The sequence below is a fragment of the Onychostruthus taczanowskii genome, unplaced genomic scaffold, assembly GCF_017590055.1.
Source record: "Onychostruthus taczanowskii isolate IOZ18803 unplaced genomic scaffold, ASM1759005v1 scaffold89, whole genome shotgun sequence".
NCBI lineage: Eukaryota > Metazoa > Chordata > Aves > Passeriformes > Passeridae > Onychostruthus > Onychostruthus taczanowskii.
This window is the reverse complement of record NW_024506882.1, coordinates 2,868,344-2,890,762: the sequence shown is the minus strand read 5'-3', so window position 1 is coordinate 2,890,762 and position 22,419 is coordinate 2,868,344. Positions and strand designations below refer to the sequence as shown.

The window sequence follows — 22,419 nt, the reverse complement described above, 5'->3', positions numbered from 1 at the left end:
TGTACAGTTTTTTGACCATGATTAAAATGTGCCCGCGCCCCGCGGAACGGCCGCGCGTGGCGGCTAGAGAGACACGCCCCCCTGATCTGCATGTTCTGCATCCGCTGGCCAATCAGAGGCGTTCCCGGAGCCTGGCGGCCGCGCGGCCCCGCCTCCCCGCGCCACCTGAAGTGACGCCCCGCCCGAACTCGGCTGTCGCAGCTGTCGCGACACGACACAAGGGACCGCCACTGCCCGTGTGCCGCTGCCCCGGGCCAGCAGCGGAGAACAGCCCCGCTACCAACAGCAGCAGCGCGGCACGGCTGCCGCCGGGGGAGTGCGCTGACTCCGAGCCTCTCCCGGCGCTCTCACGGTGGCGTTCATGCACCAGAAAGAACAACCCCACAGGGCACTGTTCAGTCACCTCCGGCCTTTGCATCTCTGGGCTCAGCCTGAGCACCACGGGCCGGCGGTACAACGAGCACAACACGGAGCAGTTGCTCTCCAAACCCATCAGAATTTGTAGCCTGAGCGACACGGACTTCCCACAGGTGATGCAAGGCAAATCTGGAACAGCATTCCCTTGGTCATGGGTCACTCTCTGATCATCAGAGTTCATCAGAGGCAGCACTTTTAAACAAGAAAGTCGCCTTGCCCAGCACTAGGAGATGGGTCGAGAATAGCTTTGGACAGAATTGCCTCATAAAGCCTAAATGCGTGTGGCTGCTGCGCCCTCCCTGGGGATCGCCCACTGTGGGTCACTGGAGCGAGAGCCGAGCTGTGTGTTGTGTACGAGGCAAGGAAACGTCCCGGGGCAGGGAGAGTTCACCCCTCTTTGCTCTCTCCAGATCTTTCTTTAACCAGAGTGGCCAATCAGAGGCGCGCCCGCCGCGAAGGGCCGGCCCCGCCCAGCCCCGCCCTGCGAAGGCGCAGTTCTGCATCAGCAGAACCCACCGAGATCCGCGATGCTGAAACCGAAACGAAACTGCACCGACTCTTTGGATCCGTGTACAAAATTCCCGTTCCTATGTGGCTACAAATCGGCTTGTCAAAATGCTTAAGGTCGAAACTGTACCCTAAGCATTTGGCAATCGGAATACAACCCCATTTAAAGAGAATAGTCCTACAGCTGACTTTCAGAATTTTAGTTTTACAATGCCTCTTCATGTCCTTACGAGCCCTTTACTTATAAAATATTATTTTTTTCAACTAACTTAATACCTTTTTTCATTTGAGAACTATTCCCACTTAACGGAAAAGGGCAGCTATAAATAATTTTGTTAATATATTTCACTCAGAAAACTGGATTCTACAAGGAGTATGCTCACTATTTTTTACCAGAAATAAAAGAATACATGAAAAAGTAAATATTTTCTGCCAGTATTTGTCTAAACTTAGCTTTTACCTTTTTTCAGAAGCTTCTTGACTTTCACATAATTCCCTTCCCTGACACACTCATGCAGGTCAGCTTCCAGGGAGTCTCCTTTTATACTTCCAAGCTTGACTGGGCATGGAAATGGGAGAGGGATGGGATGAGCCATCTTCTTTCCTGAACACAACTGGGAAAAGGTAGGAAACATCAAGCTGCAAATCACCTCAACGTAAAGAACTTATTTCTGACTTCAGAACCTGCAGTAGCTTAAAGTTAGGCCTGCTTCCTGCAGAAATATCCAGAGATGGAAGGGGCAATCAGCCTCCTGCCCTCCCTAACAGCGCCCTCTCGGCCCGCCCGGTGCGGGAGCACGGCGGGGACGGGCGAGGCGACAACCACAAAACCTGCCGGGAGCAGCGGTCCCTCCGGTGCGCACAGGCGGGACACACCCAGCGGCATTCCCGCGTGGGGAGTGCCCGTTCCAGCCCTTCCCGGAGCCCGCGGTCACCGCGGCCCACGCGGACCCGCTCACCCGCCGCCCGAACGGCCCCGACACGCGGGAACGCCAGCGCGCATGCGCAGCGCCGCCGCTCGCCCGCTTCGCGCCAGGGTGGGGGAGGTGGGCGGGGCCAGACCGTGAGGGGCGGGGCGGTGGGCGGGGCTTGAGCGATCGCCGCTCGCTGGACGCGTCCGGAGCGTGTCCGAGACGTGACCGGAGCGTGTCCGGAGCGTGTCCGAGACGTGTCCGGAGCGATCCGGGACGTGCCCGGTGCCGGTGCGTCCCGGTGCCTCCATGCAGCGGGAGGTGGGCACGCTGCCGCTGGCCCCCGCCCTGCGCGCACGCCTCGCCGCCGCCGGCTTCCAGACGGCGCAGGAGCTGCTGGACACCGGGCCCTGCGGCCTGAGCAAAGGTACCGGCGGCTCTCGGCCCCGCGGGGCCTCCCCGGCATCTTCCGGGCCCTTCCTCCTTCCCCGTCCTGCCCCCTGGGACGCCCCAGTGAGGCCTCCGGGAAATGGGCACAGTGGATAATTTAAAAAGAAAAAAATAAATAAACGATTCTGGTAAAAGATCAGCTGATACTGATGGATGTAAATGGGATGCAGGAAAACGAAGGGATTCTGTTAGGCTCATCTCTCCTCTTTCCCCAGCTTCCCTATTCTGTTTACTATGTGATTTAAACTAAATAAGCCTATTTGAAGTTTAAAAACAGCCTTTTTCAAGGAGTGTGTCGTGATTCCTCCCTGTGAGGGTGGGCAGGCCCTGGCACAGGCTGCCCACAGAAGCTGTGGCTGCCCCTGGATCCCTGGAAGTGCCCAAGGCCAGGCTGGATGAAGCTTTGGGCAGCCTGGGATAGTGGAATGTATCCCTGTCCATGGCAGGGGTGGAACTGGGTTGTCTTTACAGCCCCTTCCAACCCTAACCAGTCTGGGATTTCGATTATCTATAGTTTTGTTATCTATGGCAGTTACAGTTTGAAAATCGCATCATTACTGCCAGGGCTGTGTGCACGATGTCCTGAGAGGGTGAATATGAACATTTTGTGTCGTGCTGCGGAATCAGTCAGTGCTTATAAAATAAAGGTGGTGTTTTGTGCTTTTGGCTCCTCTAGAAATTGGAATCTCCAGGGAGGAGGCGCTGGAAGCGCTGCAGGTGGTGAGGCAGGAATGTCACGGGGACGCAGCAAGGACAGCTGGGGGATCAGGTGCCACCAGGAAGTGCACAGCCCTGGAGCTTCTGGAAGAAGAGCAAACCCAGGGCTTCATCATCACCTTCTGCTCAGCACTGGACAACATCCTGGGAGGTGGAGTGCAGCTGACAAAAATCACCGAGATCTGCGGAGCGCCCGGAGTTGGCAAAACCCAGCTGTGGTATTTCATTGTCCCGTGGCTTGTGTGCAACCAAGAATGACTTTTTGTGAAATGAGTCCATTTTTCTTGTTGTCTGACTGCAATCTCTGATTCTTCTCCAGCATTATAAATACAATAATGGCTGCACTGCTCCCTGTCCCGTGTATTCCTCAGCAGGAATATCGCTCCAGGGGCGAGCAGGGACAGCTCTGGGATGCAAATATTGATCTCTTTTTCTCTTTCCCGTGGCAGCATGCAGCTGGCAGTGGATGTCCAGATCCCAGAGTGCTTTGGAGGCGTTGCAGGAGAAGCTGTGTTCATCGACACTGAGGGAAGTTTTATGGTGGACAGAGTGGTGGACATTGCAGCTGCCTGTGTGCAGCACTGCCACCTTATTGCTGAGGCTCAGCAAGAAGAGGGTACGTTGCCAAGTCATTTCTTTTCTGGAGGAGGCAAGGATGGAGTGAAACAAGTGGCTCGTAGGCTGCAGTGTTACTTTTGGAGTGTTTGCTGACAGCTTTTTATTTCCACCTCTGTGGATCAAACCCTGAACTGCATCTGTGTCTGGAGCAGACTGGGCTGGGCTACTTCAAAAAGAATTATTTTTCTACATGGTGATTTTGTGAACGTTTTGATCTTGGGGGTTTTAGATGGCTTGTGGGGTTTTGATGTTTGACCTTCCTCCTTTCCTCTTTTCCTTCCAAGTTTTTAGCACCTTAATGATCATATTTGCAGCATCTCATTGATCATATTTGCACCTGTTGAGCAAAACTGAGTGTTTTGTTTCAAAACACAGGAGGAGGCAGGGAAAGAAAAGAGGAGCAGCAGAATTTTATGAGGCAGTGTTGCTGCTGAAGGCCCATAGACTAAAACCATAGCTGGAATTCAGATCCTCCATAAAGTCAATATAGCCAGGCTGCTTTTATTAAGTATTATTCTCTAAGTCATCAGTCTCCTGGGCATAAGGACACAACTTTTGTGTTACTCATGGAGAATTTATGCACCAAACTTCTGTTTGAACTGAGCTAAAAAGACACTGTATTAAATGAGTTACTGCCTGTATATTAAACAAGGGATGATTAATAGTCCCTGATGTCCTCTGGTGGCGTTCTGGCTTGAAAATGATTTACTGGAGAAGTTCTTGCTTCAGAAATAAATTTTTCATTGTTGGAGCCCTCCCTTGGAGGCTCCAGTGTGTCTGTGTGCAAATGCTGGGATAGCATCTGCTCACCACCTTCCTGGCTTTCAAGCCAGATGGAAAATATGTTTCCACACTCCTTACCTTGCCTGTTCTGTTTCTGGGGGCTTTGCTGTTGCTATGTGTGGAGGGCAGGCTTTGGTGGGATGATGAAAGTAACAATATGCTCGTACAGACTTCTGACTCATTTACTCGTCTGTTTGTTTTGTTCTCAGACCATCAGAAAGCTTTGGAGACTTTCTCTCTGGAAAATATCCTCTCTCACATTTATTACTTCCGTTGTCGTGACTACACAGAGCTGCTGGCCCAGGTCTACCTCCTGCCAGAATTCCTGTCAGAGCATTCCAAGGTGAGGCTCCTTGCAGGCTTGTCAGGAGGTGTCAGTCATCTTCACGCTGAAGAGTTTTTTGTCTGCTGTAGTAACAGGAGTAAACACCTTGGTACCTCGTCAGCTTGGCAGTAAAATATTGGCTGGTAGCAGAGTACAAATGTAAAGCCTTCTGCTTGTTTGCCTTTTCGTTCCCATCCCAATTACTCTCAAGAGTAATTTGCTTTTGCCATCCTCCTGAATTTCCACTCTGAGTTGAGGACACTGGGTCTGTGCTGCCACATGTTCCATTTCTGTGAGCACTGAGCTGTGAATCAGCACAGAGCTGCACAAGAGCCTCACAGCCAGGGGGGTGTGTGGTGACCACGAGGGTGGCATCAGAAAGCTTTGGTGCCACTTTCTTGCCCTAAAAGAGCACTTGTGACCAGAAATATCCTGCATTACCCAAGTGACTCTCCTTTTGAGTGCATCTTCTGTTGCTACAAGCAACCAGAGCCTGCAGCTTGACTCTTGGGTGGACTGCAGCCAGAAAGTTTCTTAGTACCTAATGTCTTAGAGAAATGCTATTGTAAGGCAGATTTTCACCACCTCCCCTCCAGATTTCTGGGTTCTGCACTGCAGATCACTCCCTGTCAGGATCTGGGAAATATGACTGTGCTTTGTTCTATCAGAGCACAAATCAGTATTGGATTAGAATATCTTTTGCATTTATTCCAAAACTTTTCATTTATGGGAGCTGTGGTGTTCTGGAAAACACAGATGGGAGCCTCACTTGTGCTTGGTGTAGTCTGGTATTTCCCTTTCCCTGCCAGGTACTAACGGTGCCCTGTTGTGTTTGCTCTTGTGGAAAGTACATGGCTTCATTAGCACAGTTCCACTGGGCTGCAGCTCCCTGGAACCATCTGTGCTGATTATCTGGGCTTGGCCTGCAGCCTGAAGTGCTGAAGGTTGCAGGAGAACCACAAGACCTTCTGCTGATTCCTTGGACGGGCTAGGAGTGACTTGACAGATTGCACATTGCAGTCCAGCTCTCATTAAAATTAGTCTGATCCCTCTGGAGCCCAGTCTGGGACACAGGAAGCCTCCAGATTTTAGGGTTTTTTAGGAGAGAGAAAAAGTTGTAGAGGATTAGAGATAAGAAAGATGTAGAGTTAGAAGTCCAAATGTGCCATTTGGAAATATGAATTAGTTTGAGATCTTGTTAATAATATGAGAAAGACTGTTAGAAAATATGCTTGTGGTAAAAAACCTAATTCTTTAAGGTCTGCTAGAGCCAAGCTAGCATGGACAAGGCAGGTGTTACCAAGCTCTCTTTGCACTTTAAACACTTCAAGTTTTCCTGTCAGCTATCTGGGAGAAATTTAACTAAATTGCATCCTACCTGGACTTATTTGTGATAGCCAAGTTATATAACCATGTATACGTTCCTGTCTAGCATGAGTCATGTTTATGCTGTTGAACTGATTGTTCTTAAAGAAATGATATATGAGGAAAATGTACAGACTCGTGGAAAAGAATTTGTAGGAAGGAGGGAAAATGAGATTACAACTAATATCTTCTTTTAATCCCAACTATTTAATCTTCTTTTGCAAATTAAGGTTTTTTTCAGTTAAAGGCCCAGGACGATTTCACAGTGATGTCTGTGCAGGCTTGTATGTTCCAGTTGTAAAGAGGCTTCCCAGTAATGAGTTAAATCAGTAATGCAGAAGATCAGGATTTTTGTGTTGTTTTCCACTTTATCTTGTGCAGGAACTTGTAGACACCAAGGATTTGAGTGACATCTGAATATGCAGGCACTGTAAGACCATCCATCTCCCTCCTATATTTCAGACTTGGGTCATCAAAACAGCCACAACAAATGAAGTTAGAATAAATCAAAATCCCAGACTAATGTTTATACAGTGTCTTGAGGGTGATGAGCCAGCAGCTGCAGCATGCTCTGACTTCAGCTAATGATTGCTACAAAAGAAATAATTCAGCAAAGCAAACATCTTGAGGCAAGATAGATCCTCAGCTCCAGTGCAGTGTGCCTGGAATATCTTTAGGCATCTGTTAAACTGTGTGTTTCCAAGACAGATCACTGATAACAGCTGAGTTATCTCAGCATTGGCTCCAGAGAGCCTGAATTCTGATTCTGATTTGGATTTAATTTTTGAGGGAAAAGATGAATTAATTGCTGTCTGTGGAGAGCTGACTGAAGTACAGTTCTGCTGTTTAATGAATATTTTCTTCAGCTTCCCCTCTGCAAGGCTTTAAGTCCAGCTTTGCCAGTCGTGTTCACCTAAGGATGAAACAAAACGTTCCGGTGCACTTAAAAACAGATCTTGCTGCTTGTTGTCATTTTTTACAGGATGATGATGGCAGTTTTTGGTCTTTTCTCCTGCCTGTAGGTGCGGCTGGTGGTGATTGATGGAATTGCCTTTCCCTTCCGCCACGACTTTGAGGACCTGTCCCTGCGCACGAGGCTCCTGAACGGGCTGGCCCAGCAGCTCATCATCATAGCCAACGACCACAGGGCAGCTGTGAGTCCAGGGCAGGCTTCAAGCCCAAAAGATGATACTTTTCATTACAAAGAAATAGGGAAATGTGATTTATTCCTGTTTCTAAATAGCAAAATAAAACTGCAGTGCTGCTGAAGGGGCTGGCCCAGCAGCTCATCATCATAGCCAACGACCACAGGGCAGCTGTGAGTCCAGGGCAGGCTTCAAGCCCAAAAGATGATACTTTTCATTACAAAGAAATAGGGAAATGTGATTTATTCCTGTTTCTAAATAGCAAAATAAAACTGCAGTGCTGCTGAAGGGGCTGGCCCAGCAGCTCATCATCATAGCCAACGACCACAGGGCAGCTGTGAGTCCAGGGCAGGCTTCAAGCCCAAAAGATGATACTTTTTATTACAAAGAATTAAGGAAATGTGATTTGTTCTTGTCTCTAAATAGCAAAATAAAACTGCAGTAATAACCTCTGCAGTAATACCCTCTGCATTCTCTCTTGCTAGTTAAGTTGGTGGATACAGAGGGATCACAAAGGCAAAACACCTGAAAGGTGGGAAATTCCTAGACTTGCCAAAATAAGTAAAATTTGCATCAATAACCTACTGTGGATCTTAATTAAGTGTCAGCATGGCATTTCTAATGCTGTTTGCCATCATCTCCAACGATTTGGTTGGACAAGGAATGCTCCTCTGGTGACTTTACAAAAATACCTGGGAGCATTCAGCAGTTCCAACACAACTTTCCACTCTCCGTTTAAAAATAAACATTAGCATTCCTAGGGAGGAAAAGCACTTTATCTGCTGGATTGGCCTTCCCTTCTGGCATCCATGGAAACCCAGAGCCTCCTTCCTGGGCATTGTTTTACGTCACTGACGGTCTGGAGGCAGCAGACCCGCAGCCAGCAGATGGCACTGGGAAGCTGCAGCTGTTCCAGAAGTTGTTTTGGAAGTCTCTGACAGCTCGGAGAAGCATTGTTCAGGAATTGGAGCTTCCCCAGCCCTTAAAATGGTGCTTGTGTCTCTAACAGTGTCCAGGTGACTTGTGACCTTGTCACTCACAACTCTCTGGCGCAGTTGGCTTTTGTTCCAGGCTGCTAAAAATAAAACTCCTCTTGTGCTTCCTCTGGGAGCTGTGGGAAGGGAAGAGCCCAGCATTCCCAAAGTGTCCTGACTTGAGCTGTGGAGCTCATTCCTGCTGCTCTGGGCACCAAGGAGATGATGTTCCAAGGTCTGCACAGCCTCAGGTTTCCTGAGTGCTTTCCCCCAGAACTTGGTACCTGGTGACCTTGAACAGCAGCTGCTGTCATTGGACAATGATTTTATTTGGTCAAGGATAAAATACAAAGAATTTCTTCTGAACCAGGCAGCACTTTAGTACAAAGTTGCTAAATAAACTCTTGCTAAAGGAGTCAGAGCTTCAGGACTGGTTTTGCTTGGATTAGCTCTCTTGTTAGTGGTGTCTGAGTTAGTTCCATGGGCTGTGAGCAGGCTAAATCCAGCCTGCATGCCAGGGATTGCTTGTCAGGCAGCTCTGGATGCTCTAATATGGTAGGAAGTCAGATCCTAAAGCTGGACTCGGAGTGAGGATGCCCAGCCCTTCTCCAGCAGGGATATGAGGAGGCTATTTGGGGCTGTTACCATGCACTTGTGATGAGTTACTTCTCTAAAATGTGCAATATCTGTGCTGGGCTCTCAGCTGTGTGAATGTTTCAGGCTGTGCTCAGTGGAACTCTTTGCTCACACACAATTTTCTGAACTACTCCAGCAAGAATCCTCTGAGCATGTCAAACAATGGAACTCTCTAGGGTCTTAGATGGGTACAATTTTTCATTTTTAATGAACTTTGTCATTAATATTCCTGGCTCTTTTCTGTCTCACCCACCCCCACTTCTGCCAGGGATCTAACCTAGACTGTCTGTGAGCCTCCCACAAGTGATTGGGGCTGAGAAAACACTCCCCCGCTCTGTCTGTTCACTTCCATTCTGCTTTGTGTTGTACCCACTTGTGCATTTTTAGACTACAAGGCACAGGAATTCAGTTAATCACCAGGCTAATGCACACTGGGAGCAGCACCACCAAGTTCATTTACCCCAGGGACTGAGAGCTGGCTCCTCATGGAGGGCCAGTGCAAGTCAGCTGCAGCTAAACATAGATCCAAACAACATTTAGGACGAGTGTTGTGGGGTAAATAAGTTGTGTGGAGCTTGTCTCCCTTGGGGAGGAAGAAACTGAGATTTCTTTAAAGTCTTGAATGAAAGAAATCTCCCATTCAAACCAAAAATACATTTTGCAGGGTACTCTTAATTTGTTTTGGAAAGATGAGGCACCCTTAGAGTTTCTCCTCTTTACAGTTGCCAAGAGTTTTGCCTGAGTAACTGCTTCATCAGTAAAAGCTTTTTTGAAAATTCCCTCTCTTTCCTCCCACCAGTAAGCTGATTTCCAGGAGATTTTTGGGTTTTTTTTTTTTCTTCTGTTTCCTCTTTCAGGTAGTTCTGACAAACCAAATGACAACAAGGATTGGACAAAGCCAGTCCACATTGGTACCTGCTTTAGGTAAGTGTTGAGCTGTGAGCTGAAAATTGATATATGAGTTCCTTTACTTTGGCTTTATGTAAAAAGAGAAATCATCCAAAAATGTACCTGGGAGCTGTAAACCTCTAGCAGGGATGTGGTGAGGAGAAGGTTAAATCACTCAAAAAAGAACTCAGCTTAATGGTTGCATACCCCAAACTAAGTTGCAATTTTCTAAATTCCCTGAGAACCATTCTCTGCTTCTCCCAAACAGTTTAAATTGCTTATTTTCCCATTACCCTTGAACATGTCCCATTAATTATTTGCAAAGGCATTTCATATTTGCTGTATCAATGGAATTCTCTGCAGTTATGATGTAGAGGGAGGTTCTGTGTGGGATCCTCAGGCACAGCCTGCCCTGAGCCAGGTTAAAGATTTTTTTTTGCAGGCTGCTCAATTTTGCCCTGTAATGAGCAGATACCTCATCCATGCCTTTCTGCTGCAGTCACAGGGGAAAATAAAACAGTTCTGAAATGGAGATTTCTACAAATTAAGGAAAGGTTCAGCATTTAAATCTTATTTCAGGCTGTAGCATTGCATTATTTTATGATTCACTTAAAGGGCACAAATTCTTCATTTTCTGTGAGCTAAGTAATGATTCCCTTGCTCTGGAGAGGAGAGGGGACAGTACAAAGGCAGAGATGTTCCCAGAGTCTGTACAGGCACCAAACCATTTGGCAGAGAGAGAGGGTAAAATGAACAAACACAGCCCATCTCCTGCAGGAATGTGAAGAACGTGGAATTTGGAGCTGTGCAGGCAGACCCAGCTCCCAGGATCTGACCCTTTTTGTCAGTTTTGCCTCTTGCTCTCTGATGGATTATTTTTGGCAGCCTTTCTGGCTACAAACTCAATTAAAGCTAATAGAGTCTGTCTTTTTTCACTGGCCAGCATTGTTTGGGAGCTGTTGTGTTTATTGAGTCATGGGGACAGTAAAGAATGTGAAGACATTCAGGGGAGTTTATAATTCCCAGATATCCTGCCTTGCCTTGTGCATATTTTCTTTCACAAACAATTAATTTGACATGACCTCCTGTGGAGCTGACTGTGATTCTCCCCAGCGTGTGTGACCACACTATTGTTAAACTGAGCAGTGTGAACTCTTCCAAAAATGCAACTTGGTACCAGTTGGGAAAATATTTAACCAAGAGGTTTTGATGCCCTGCTCTGAAGAGATGGTGTTTCAAAAGTCTCATCATAAAAGCTAAAGAACCTCCCACTCCTCCATGGTTTGGTGTAGCCAAAGGAGCTGTTGAGGGAGGGGTCAGCAGCAAACCCCCAAATAAAATCACTAAATTGGGTTTTTCCTCCCATTGACTGGTAAGCCTGAGAAACAGCTTTTTCATGAAAGCATTAATCTCTGAATTCTTACTCAGCTCCTGAGCAGAAGGGAAGATCTTAATTATGAGGGGAAAAAAAAAGAAAGAAAAAAGCACAGATGCTGCAAGGTATTAAGTCAGGAGCTTTATGAAGGGGACAGCTTTCTTTCCTACTAGTGATAGCTAAGCTGGGTGTTCCTAGACATTTCTACTAAATATATTTAGAAAGGAGGTCAAATATTAATCTACAGGCAGTTCAACTCAGAAATATCTCATTTTACAGTAGCATTTTTCACTCATATTCAGTGCAGTTGGAAATCTGCTGGTGTGGAATTTGTAGCCATTGTAAAATGTGTTTTGATCTCTGCCTCAGAGCCATCTCTGTGAGCCAAAATCTTTAATCTCAACTCAGATGTAGTGGAGCAAGGTCTGGTAAGATGCCTAAAGGGTCTAGGTCTTCATTACAGTGGGATCATTTTTTTTTCCTTCTCTGTGCTCTAATAAATACCAGAGCACAGGGGGCACGAGGGACTGGGGATGTGGGGGACACCAGGGAGGGGTGGACAAAGAGCAGGTGGACAGGGGAGACTTGACTGGTTTAAAATGCAATCCATCTTTGGAGTGCTGACAGGGATAAACAGAGGAAAAATCACCCAATAAAGATGTCTGTGCATTGACTTGTGGTCAGGTGTGAGCTGAAACGTTGGGACTGAGCCCTTGGAGCAGGATAAAAATCCAAACTTCCTTCTCTCTTTCCTCCACACCTCCCTGCTCCTTGCTTTTGGTTGTGTTATTTTGCATTTTGCTGTCAGAAGCAGAAGACTGCTTCAGGGGCCCTTAATGCTTTAATAATGGTTGACTTTCTCCCAAAGCTGGCATCCCAAAGGGACTGATGTTTGCTCATAATTATGCCTGAGAGACAGAATATCACAGTTCTGAAGTAGGTTTTAGACCTCCTCACCAGACTTCTTCTGTAGTAATTAGATAAATCTCTTCTTCAAGCTGCTTCTGTTTTCAAGACTTGTCTAGTACCTGTCCTTTATTAGGCATCCATGATTTTTTCCTACAAATATGGAAGTATTGCATCAAGATTTCTGTAAAACACGCAGACTACAGAGGTTATTCCTGATCTCAGTGTATTTGTTGTGAAATCCTTGCAAGGATGAAAAAGATGTGATGCATCACTGCAAGAAAGGCAGATTTTGTTTTAATCACAGGAGGTTTTTGGAGTTTAATTTCATTTCAGCTTGCTGATGGTGGTGTTGTAAGAGATAACGATCTGTCATTTTGTGTTTCTCAGGAGAAAGCTGGGGACACGCTGCCACCGTCCGTTTAATCTTCCACTGGGACAACACTCAGAGGTGAGGGAAAGTGGGAGGAAAATCCATATAAATACAAGAATGGCACTGGAGAATCTTTCAGACTGGCCATGGGGGCCAAGCAGGGGTTTGAATTTGTCTCCTGGCCTTGCTCTGCCACATGCCAGGCTCCTGAGGCTCAGGAATTTTCTCCTTCAGGCTGGGACAGTGAGGGCTGAACTGTCAGCTCCTCCTCCCCACCGTGGTGGGTCCTTCCTGACAAGATGCCATGGTTTGTAAAAGTGTAACATCCTCATGGCAGTTGTTCAGACACAAGGATTTCTATTACAATCTGCATTCTGCAAGCTAGGGTTGGGTTGGGTTTTTTTAACAAAACTTTTCTCATTTTAATGTGAATTTTTGCCATAGACTCAGTGCAAGTATTGAGCTGCTGGGTTACAAGGTGATTTTTATGCCCCACTCTGAAGAGGTGCAATTTCAACAGTCACATTGTAAAGAACCTCCCACTCCTCCATGGTTGGTTGTAGCCACTATAATTTCTTTGAGAATAATTTTTTCTTCAGTGTTTTCATCCCCAGTCAGTCCAAAGCCAGAGATGCCAAAGAAGGCTTTAAATCCACCTAGCCAGTGACCCTCAGGACAGGCTGCTCACCCTGAGCTTCAGGGGTTGAATCTTCTGCAAACACTGAAATTCTGTTTGTTGCAATGAGACCTCCTGTTTCCTGGTTCTTTTTTCCCCTCTTTATATTGCGTAAGGTCATTTCTCTTTCCTGGTCAGTGAAATTTGTCCTATATGTAATATCACCATGTAGCAGCTTGAGATTAAGGAGCTGTGCTGCAATTCCCTAGTCTTGTGCAAACAGTGAGCAAAAATGGTGTTAGAATGTTGTTTTGCAGTGTTTTGCTTGTTGAATTTGAAAGAAAAATGCAGTGACACTTTCTTAGGGAGTTTTGTTTTTAAATTCTAAGTTTGAAGGCAATGCAGGATGATTACAGCAGGCTGTTTAATTTAGAATTAAATTAACATCACTGATTAGTTAACAGTCTTTTTAGGACAAGTTGCATCAACATAATGATTACAGAGTGAACAAAAGTTAATTTTATATATGAAAAGAACTTTTTTTCTTCTGCAGCAGAGCTAGGAAGGCTGCAGATAGAAGTTCCAGAAAACAAGCCAAGGAGAGACAAACCTGGCTTATTTACTGATGTAAATCTGCAGCTAACACGGACTGGGGTCTGCAGAAACAGCAAGTCTGGATACAACTGTAAAAGCAGAAATAGCTCAATGCTGTCTTATTTTTGCACAGGCTGCCTGCAGCTGATGCTCCATTGTGATTTTGTGGTTTTTATGTCAGGTTATTGAGGCACAAAGATCATTTGAGGATCCATTTGCCTTTTTAAAAATATTTTTTAAATGTGCTTTGGCCAACTCTGATACCTGTTTCCTCCTTTCTCTCTACTCCTGAAAATATCAGAGCTTAATTCTAAGGGTTCTCTTTGCTGGGAGGAAAGATCCTGTTGAGTCAGAGGCTCCAGCTGAGCTCTTGTGAAAGCCTGGCTTCTGCAGCTCCAGATTTGGGCAATTTTGTCAAGTATAACCCAGCATTTGAGTGTTCTGAGGAATTCCCTGTGTAGCTAACATGAAGTGGCAGCGTTCCTCAGGCTGTAATTACGTGCTCTCTAATAGAATGGCACCTCAGGGAGGAAAAAACCCCCCGAAAATAATTAACAGGATTTTTGGCAGGGTGTCTTGCTACAGAGAGCAGAACACTTTCTAGATTGGCTTATGTAAGTGTGAGTTTTGGGGAGGTGGGCCTGGTGCAGCCCTGACAAGGGTTGAAAACCCCTTTCCTTTTGAGCTGCTGTGCAATTTTCTCTCTATATTATGCAAGCATTTACTGTAGAACACAAATCAAGGTGTACTGCTTAGAGTCTAAATGCAGCAAATCAGGGAAGTGTCAGAGGAGAAATAAAAGGGAAACTATTTTCTCAAGGTTGTGCTGTGTGTCAGTGGCAAGGGCAGGCTTAGAAATAGAACATCTCCAGCCTCTGGGTTATATTGACAGGCTTGGGAAATCTCTGGAAAAAGCCTCCCTAGAAGTACTGGAATTCTTGAAGGTCTCTCACATCCTCGAGAGGTCAAAGAACAAGTGATTAACGGAGTAGGGAAGAGGTGTGCTCAAAACCTTTTTTGTTTGCGTTTTAAGAAAGTGACATTTGGAATTAATTCATGATGAATATTGTTCCAAAAATGTCATCAAATACTGTGATGAAACAAGGCTAATTAATCATTCACTCTTTTTAGTAGGTCTAGATTGTGTTTGAGCTGACAGGTCATGTAAGGATGGGAATCCACAGTTTGAATGACCTATATGAAAACACATCCCTAAGAATTCCACTGGTAATGTAGGAAAACTTGGGTCTGGTCACTGGGTTATTTGGAATTTTTATTACTGTATTAATTAATCATAATTACCTGGGGTTTGTTTTACCAGGTTGGCCACGTTGTACAAATCACCGAGCCAGAAGGAGTCCACCATAGCCTATCACATCACAGTGAGTGTTCCTGTGGGGATGGACATTCCCAGCTGGAAAGGAATTTCACACAAATCCCACAATGGGCTTTGCTTTCTTAGTGTTGCTTTTCAGCTGCTTTCTGAAGGGAAGGTAGTTATGCTGGGATAGCTCTAGATTTTGAAGTAATTTGCTGTTTTTCTCTTTAGAAAAGTGACCCAGCATTTTGTCTATTCAAAGTTTAAATACTTTTGATTTCCAGATGAAACTTTCAGGCAGCCTGTCCCCATCTGTTCTGCTGCTGGTGCTGCTTATTTTATCTTATTTATCCCTGAAGTTAACTTTTGCCCTAAGTGCAGTTACCAGGAACAATCTGAGCTTCATTTTGGGAGACCTGAACCATTGTCTCCCTGGTCAGGTAGGCTGTGGTTTCTCAGGTGGCTTTCTGCATCTGTTCCAGCTGAGTTCATCTTTTTAGGATGAGGATGACCAGAATTAAACCTGATATTCCAGAGGCCTCTCCAGTGCTTTGTTCCATAGGTATTTCCCCATCTCTGCTTTATGTGTGGTGTAACCCACATTGTGTTTATCCTACACTGACCCTGCACCCAGCCAATATACACAGATTTTTCTCTTCTGTCCCTATCATAGAAGAAGCTTCCAGCTTATGGCTGGAGTCCTTATTCATCCCCAGTTAAATCCTGTGATTATTTCCTATTGTGGAGTGCTTTGATACATATTAATGAGAAGAGATGCTGTCTAAGCTGTATTTAGGTTTAAAAAGACAGCACCACTCAATTCTTACATCCTCAGATGTCACATCCATAGGTACAATTCCATAACTATTTGTCCTACTATGTGTCCTCATGGAAACACGTTGCCATAGCATTTTCTGCAGATTTTAATGCTGCCATCAGATGAGATCCTCAAACTTTCAAACAGAAATCAGGGTTTTTTCCCCTCAACTCCTGAATGTATTCACTTTTATAAAGACTGGAAGGGGAGGTGGGACTACATCCCAAGGTTGTTTGGATCATGTGATGTGAGTCCTTTTTTTCTCCAGCTGACAAACAGATGGATTTTATCTCAGACAGTTTAATTGCCTTTTTCTTTCCTTTTTATAAGCATCATAAAACAGCTATACTCTCTTCTGTGTGAATGCACACTATCTTGAAATAGAGTTGAGAGTGAATCCTAATCAAAGATTAGTTAAAATTTAAGATTATCCCTGTGGTTTTTTCCCTTAATCCTGATGAATTGCTTCAGCAGATGATTTCTTTTAGTAAAAAATTGTATTATCTCCATTTCTTTCATGAAATCCAGATCTGATAACAGTCTGCTGTTATCATTTCTCATTCCATAGTTAAACTGAAAGATGTCAATACATGTCCAGTGTTTCCAAGTCAGATTTGTGTATAACCAGCAAACAAAAAGAAAGATATTAAAAATACTAATAATTCCTTAGAATTGTGCAGATGAGGTGCATTGGTACCATTGGCAAAGTGGCTGCTCAGTACCCATGAGCTGATGAAATGTGTAAATTCATGAGTGAGCTCTGGGCTTTTTTTATCCTGTCCTTTCCAGCACCCTGGAGTCAGTCACCACTCTGAGGGGGCTGTGGAACTCCTCTCCCATGAAATCCTTTCTTCCACAGGCTGATAAGGATTCATTCTTAAATGCAGAGTATAGAAATGGAAATTGATTTATGCACAAGGGAGTAAGTAGCTCGGCTGATTCACCTGAATTTCCCAGGAATGTGACCTGATTATTTCATAGTGAAAGACAGAGACCCAGGATCTAAATTCCAGGCAGGAATTGTGTTTCCCTGAGCTGTGGAGGGTCTGCCAGATCAGCAATGGGAGCAGTGCTCAGGTAATAAACACATCTACCCTTGCCAGTCTTGCTGCAGAGGGTGTAAATCCAGAGGACATTAAGGAACAATTCAAAATGCCAGAAGACTGAGCTTTGTCCTTGGTTCCAGCAGCCACATCCTCACCATCTGAAAGCCACTACCAAACCTCACAAATATACACAAAATTCTTGTATTTTCAAGGTGCCTGCCTGTAGCCAAGTGCAAAACATCCATCCTGGGCAGCCTGCTTTATGTTCTGGCCCTTCTAACCCTTGGAATGCTTTCACTGGGACTCAGCATTCTGGATTAAGTGGATACTTGGCTACAGATGTACCTTTGTGCCTCAGGGAAATGGCAGAGATTAGATGTAGTGAAACATTAAACTTGAAGATTCCCCATTATGCTCTTTAGAATAACACTTGAGTTGCTTATAAATAGCAGAGGGGTTGCACAGATCCTGCCCTTGTAGCAGCTCTTGCTGTTTGTTCCTTTAAAAAGCCTGGGTTGGGTGAGGTGAGGCATTCAGAAATAGAAATGCAGGGATGGGAGACTTAAACAAGACATTTTGCTGGGGTTTGGGATTGGTCTTGGTGTGGGACACACTGGCATTTGGGAAGAGTCACCTCTGATGGTAATTCTGGCTGCTTTCCTCACACTGCACCAACCCAAAATGTCAGCGTTCGTGAAGTGCTCTCATCCCCACATTGTCTCTATCTGAGCCTTTTGGATCAGCAGAGCAATTTTGTGTTCAGATTACTGCCTTCTCCTCTCTTAAGTCTGCACTGAGAGTCTTCACTGAGCTGTCAGCAGTGCTCTCTGCACAGCACTTGTCTGGAGATGGGAACTCAGAGAGTTGCAGGCTTCACACAACATCTCATCTCCATCTGCATCCATGGCATGTTTAGCTAACTGACTTTGAGATCTTTCATATTTTAAAATGGTTAGAAATTAAATTGTGAGCTACAGTAACAGAAAATACAAGTGGTACTAGGCCAGATAGATCACTTCAAGCACTCCTCTGAGTAGCAGCATGTAGTTTTCACTTCTACATTTAGTTTTTGGCAGTCAAGGTTTTCATCCCATTGTGTCCCATAAATTACTATGCTGGAACAGTCTTTGCAGTCTAGAGACAGATTCAGCTCTGCTGTTCTCTTACAATGTCTCATTGATGTTTTCAGTTCATTAAGTAGGTACATGGAACAAAAATATCCTAGGTTGTAGAAATTCACAGTTTTGTTTCTGAAAATGACTGAGGCAATTAATCCAGTCATCTCCTTGCTTCTGTGGGAGCTGATGGATTTGTCTTTTGATTTATTTAAATAGGCAACATAAGTTAATTTACAGAGAAGCAGTTTTTCATAGCCATAGGGGTGATAAACAGTAAAATGAAAGTGATAGCCTGGTTGGTGAAAATAAAATATCTTTAAAAAAACAAAATGAGCAGACATGAGTTGGCACATGTGTTGTAAAGTTTGCAGTGCTGAGCTTAACCTGGTCTATAAGCATTCTGTGGCTGCTCCTCCCAAATAAATGGCAGCATGATCCTTCATTCTGATCTTCTGGGAGCTGGTTACTCGTGCTTTCTATCCCTACAAGCCTTAGCACATGATTTTCCTTTCATCTTCCAGTCCCATGGCTTCCGAGATGTGCAGCCTGCAGCTGTCACTGCCAGCACAGAAGGGACTGAGCTGAACCCTCGGAAACGGCCACGGACAGAGGAGGAGAAGCAATAGTGATCCCAAAGTGATTCCAAAGTGGGATCAGGTTAAAAACCTGCAGGAGAGCAGTGGCAGGGTGAACGAGCAGCCAAAGGCAGCCTGAGAGACTCTCAACTTCAGTTCTTGCTCAGGACTTTATTTTAATATTAAGACTGCAACGTGCAAATTTCTGTGGCATAAAAATCCTTTGTATGTGACATAATTGTACTTTTATAATAAAAATCTATGTTTTCTATAAGAAGTGGCTTCAGCTTTGGGGATGGGGCTTTTTTTGGGGTTTTTTTTGAAGGGTGGGTGGATGTGGGGGGCTACAACTCCATCTTTTCACACTGGGTAAAAAGACAATGAAATGAGAGCCTCTAGCACAGCACATTTAATGACAGGCATGTGGATCAGTCATCTGGCTTTGTGTGTACCTGAATTTTAAGGAGGTTGGATGCAGCACTGTGCTCAGCACAGGCTCAGAGCAGGACACAGGCAGTGGCTGCTGGAAGAGAAATGCAGCTTTCAGTGCTACACCAGAGTGGGGCTTTAGCCCTCACCTGCTGCAAAGTCCTTGGTCAAGGACAGTCAAAGCCCTGCTTTGAACTTCTCCTTTATCCTGTGGTGGCAACAACAGAGATGAAAGGCTGGATCTGAAGGACAAAGGATTTAATCCAGCAGGATAATTTTATGTTTTATGTCTTAGTAAGTGGGAATATTTTACCGTGGCTCAGGCTTGAACCAAACTGCTGCACAGCCATGACTTCCACGTTCTTCATTTCGTTTCTTGCTGTAATCAGGATCTCTTTTGTTCGTGGCTGTAATAAAGGGGAAACCCAGATTAGGCACCAGCAATATCAGCAGCCCCAGAGTCTAAACCAGAGAATGAATGTATACTGAAAGCACAGCAGCTTTTTGTCCTCTTTTTATTAAGAGAAAACAAATCAAGGAGATTATTAGAGGAGAAGAAAGGTGCTGCACTGCAAAATAATAATTACTTCAATTATGGGAAGTGTTTGTACACATGCACAGAGATGACCCCTTTTGGCAGAGCACTTGGTAACGTTAGAGCTGAGGAAACTCAGCCAGCAGCTAAATGGAGAATTCAAGTTGTGGGAGTCACTATCTTAAATTTTTTATTTAGTATACACTAAACTGACTTTCCCTTGAAACGAAATTCAGTGCTGAATCTGAGTCATAAAATCTCCCTATTCAAAAAAGGCTGCAAAAAAATAAAAGAAAAAAAGAAAAAAAGGCAGTGGTTTTTGCATCATTATAGAGTTTAGATGAAAATTACATAATAAAATATTAAAGGGAAAAGTATTGAGTTGCCATGCAGCAAACTGGGCTGTGTCAAAATTTAAAAACTGTGAGTCAGGGAGAAGCTGTGAAGCAAGCAGGATGACATCGGGGAAGGGAGGCAGCGCGATCTGTGACTCAGACAAACATTTCAATGCAGGAGACACAGTCAAACAAAAGGATCCTAGCGCATGTGATGTCAGCAAGAGAACGCTCCCGTTTGGGAATAAAGCCTTCCTACGTCTGGCGGTGCAGGAGGAGGGGGGAGCTGGCACCGAGCTCTTGCCTACGTAGGCACGAGGAAAACCATCCATTAGGAATGCTGGAGCAATATTTTCGGGAGCTCTCCTGGATCCTGGTGATAGCTGCTATCTAAGGGGTTTGGTAATTATGGAAAAATCCATTTCTCTCAGTGCATTGTGCTGGGATTTAACACCCTCCACACGTCCTTCCGTGTGTGAGCAGAGTAACAGTGTGGCTCCCATATACTATTAATTTCAGCTGACTGGTGGTTTTAATTTTGTTTGTAGTAGAGTAGCATCCAGAAGCCCCAGCTGAGATGCTGATCCTGTTATAACAAGATAAATGGTCTTGGCTGAGTAAATGTTAGAGCTTCCAGTGTTACGGGCATCATTATTCAAATAAAAAAGATGCACAGTTACTGGTTAACAGTAGGAGTTACAAAATGTACAGAGGAAACATAGGAGGCTCTCTATGCTGAGATTTTTTAATTTTTCACTCTTTTTTTTCCTATTGAAGCTATTATAAAAATCAGCTCTGCAGACCAGAACTGAGAGAAGGATCTGTTGGCGGAGACAAAATTAGATTAAATGAGCCAGATTTCGTTCTCATCTGCTGGAGACAAGGAAGCTGTTCCAGGCTCAGAATTGCAGAGAAAGAAAAAATTTGACCGTTGCCTCACCAGTAAATCTTCCATGGCAAGTTGATTTTATCCCATATGTGCCTGGAATTCTCATGCATGTCACAGCGTCGGTGCCCAACAGCGAGGGGCAGAAGAGAATTTTATTACTGCACAAAAAGTGAGATTCTAAGTAGCCAACCTCATGGCACTGCATCAAAAAGAAAATGGGTTGTTTGATTTGCTGCTTAAGTCCCAGTCTGCTGAAAGCCAAGGGCTTTAACTGTCATGCTGAGTTTGAAATTATTCCATTTTGTGGGGACGACATTTACTTGTGGTGGAGGAACTTATTTTGTCACCACAAGAAGAATCCAGATCCTACCACAGGCCTTGGCAACAGGCAAACACTGCGGTCACAGGAGAATTCTCAAGCCCTGAGTCCTGCTTTGAAACTCTTTAGTTTGGACAGGGAAAATAACAATTTATTTGTTCCTGTTTTGATGTGTTCTGCACCTTTTCCATTATGAAGTACTGAGGAACCAGCAAGCCTCTAAGTAGAGTAAATTGAAGAAAACATGGAGAAGAAATAGCTTAACTGGAGGTACAAAGGTGTAGCCAAGGTTCAAGGTAGGAAATCAGTCTCCTCTTCATGTCAGCCACAGAGTGATTGACTAGTGTGGAAAGGAGATTTGGCCACTAACCTGAGTGCTGAGAAAAGTACATTTAAATTATAACAACCATTTTCCTGATCAATTTCAGTTAGTGTTCCTTTAGTCATTTTACAGGGGGACTAAATTTTGGATCAGATTTATTGTCAGGTATTTAATGGATTAGCAACAAAGAAAAAAAACCAGAAATCCTTGCTGCCTGGTTTTTGAGCTCCACCCTTGTCCTGAACAAAAGGAGATAGGGAAGTTGGAAGGGCAAGTCGTTGTGTTCCAGCTTCTCCAAAGAGACTGTTTTTACCATGCTCAGGATAATAATTCTTTAGAAAGCCACATTAAGCTGTGTGGTACTGTTTTAACACCTGATAATTCTATATTTAATACATCTAGTAATTTTAGAAGTATGGTTTGACGCTTTCTTATCCTTGAGAGAAATGGAATAAACAGAGCGCTGACATGGCAGCAACACAACTATTCCAGAAGGGAAATAAGAGTTTTTTAAAAGGATGACGAGCAGGGGGTCAGCCCGTGTTCCCAAAGCAGCAGGGCCGTGCTAAGAGCTCCGCAGGGAGCCTGGCTGCAGGGGAATGTGGCGCTGGCAGCGGCAGGGAGCAGCCTGGCCAGCCCTCCTCCTCCGCAGCCCCTCGGCTCCAGGAAGCGGTGCCAGCTGCTCCCTGCTCCGGGCTTCCCTCTGCCGCTCCCCGGGCTGGGCACTCGGCGTCTCGTGGCTGCTGGCCATGCGCTCATTTGGGATGATTAGGGTCAGGGGAGCTGGCTTCCCTTGGCTGCCGCAAGATGCCTGCATTAATGTTCTCTCCTGAAGAATGAAATCACCGGGAACTGGCCCCTTTCCCAGTACTGAATTTCACCCACAAATGCACCCACTGTTAAACTGTCAGCTCCTGTCTTGCTTCCCATAAGCAAGAAATATTCCTACAATATCCACTATCTATCTGTGAGAGAGCCTAAGCTCTACACAGTTTGAACTCTATCTACAGAAATAATAAATGGCGTTAAAACCAATAATTCCATCATGACAAAAGTAGTAAAAATGTTAGATTATGTGCCAAAATAATGCATAGAAAAGTCTGTATTTTACTAAGT

General features: G+C 44.9%; 1 protein-coding gene across 2 annotated transcripts; it reads left to right on the top strand.

The window, feature by feature from the left end:
- The first annotated feature begins 2,005 nt into the window (after positions 1-2,005).
- On the top strand, positions 2,006-18,689 carry RAD51C (RAD51 paralog C). Of its 2 annotated transcripts, XM_041425261.1 has the most exons (10): positions 2,006-2,063; positions 2,097-2,262; positions 2,962-3,220; positions 3,452-3,618; positions 4,613-4,746; positions 7,116-7,247; positions 9,706-9,772; positions 12,408-12,468; positions 14,922-14,982; positions 18,421-18,689. In XM_041425261.1, the coding sequence occupies exons 2-10, from the start codon at positions 2,145-2,147 to the stop codon at positions 18,523-18,525; spliced, it is 1,104 nt and encodes a 367-aa protein (XP_041281195.1). In that variant the 5' UTR covers positions 2,006-2,063; positions 2,097-2,144; the 3' UTR covers positions 18,526-18,689. The 2 variants fall into 2 exon arrangements, with proteins under 2 accessions (XP_041281195.1, XP_041281193.1); XM_041425259.1 differs by having other exon boundaries at positions 2,013-2,262.
- The last annotated feature ends 3,730 nt before the right edge of the window (positions 18,690-22,419 follow it).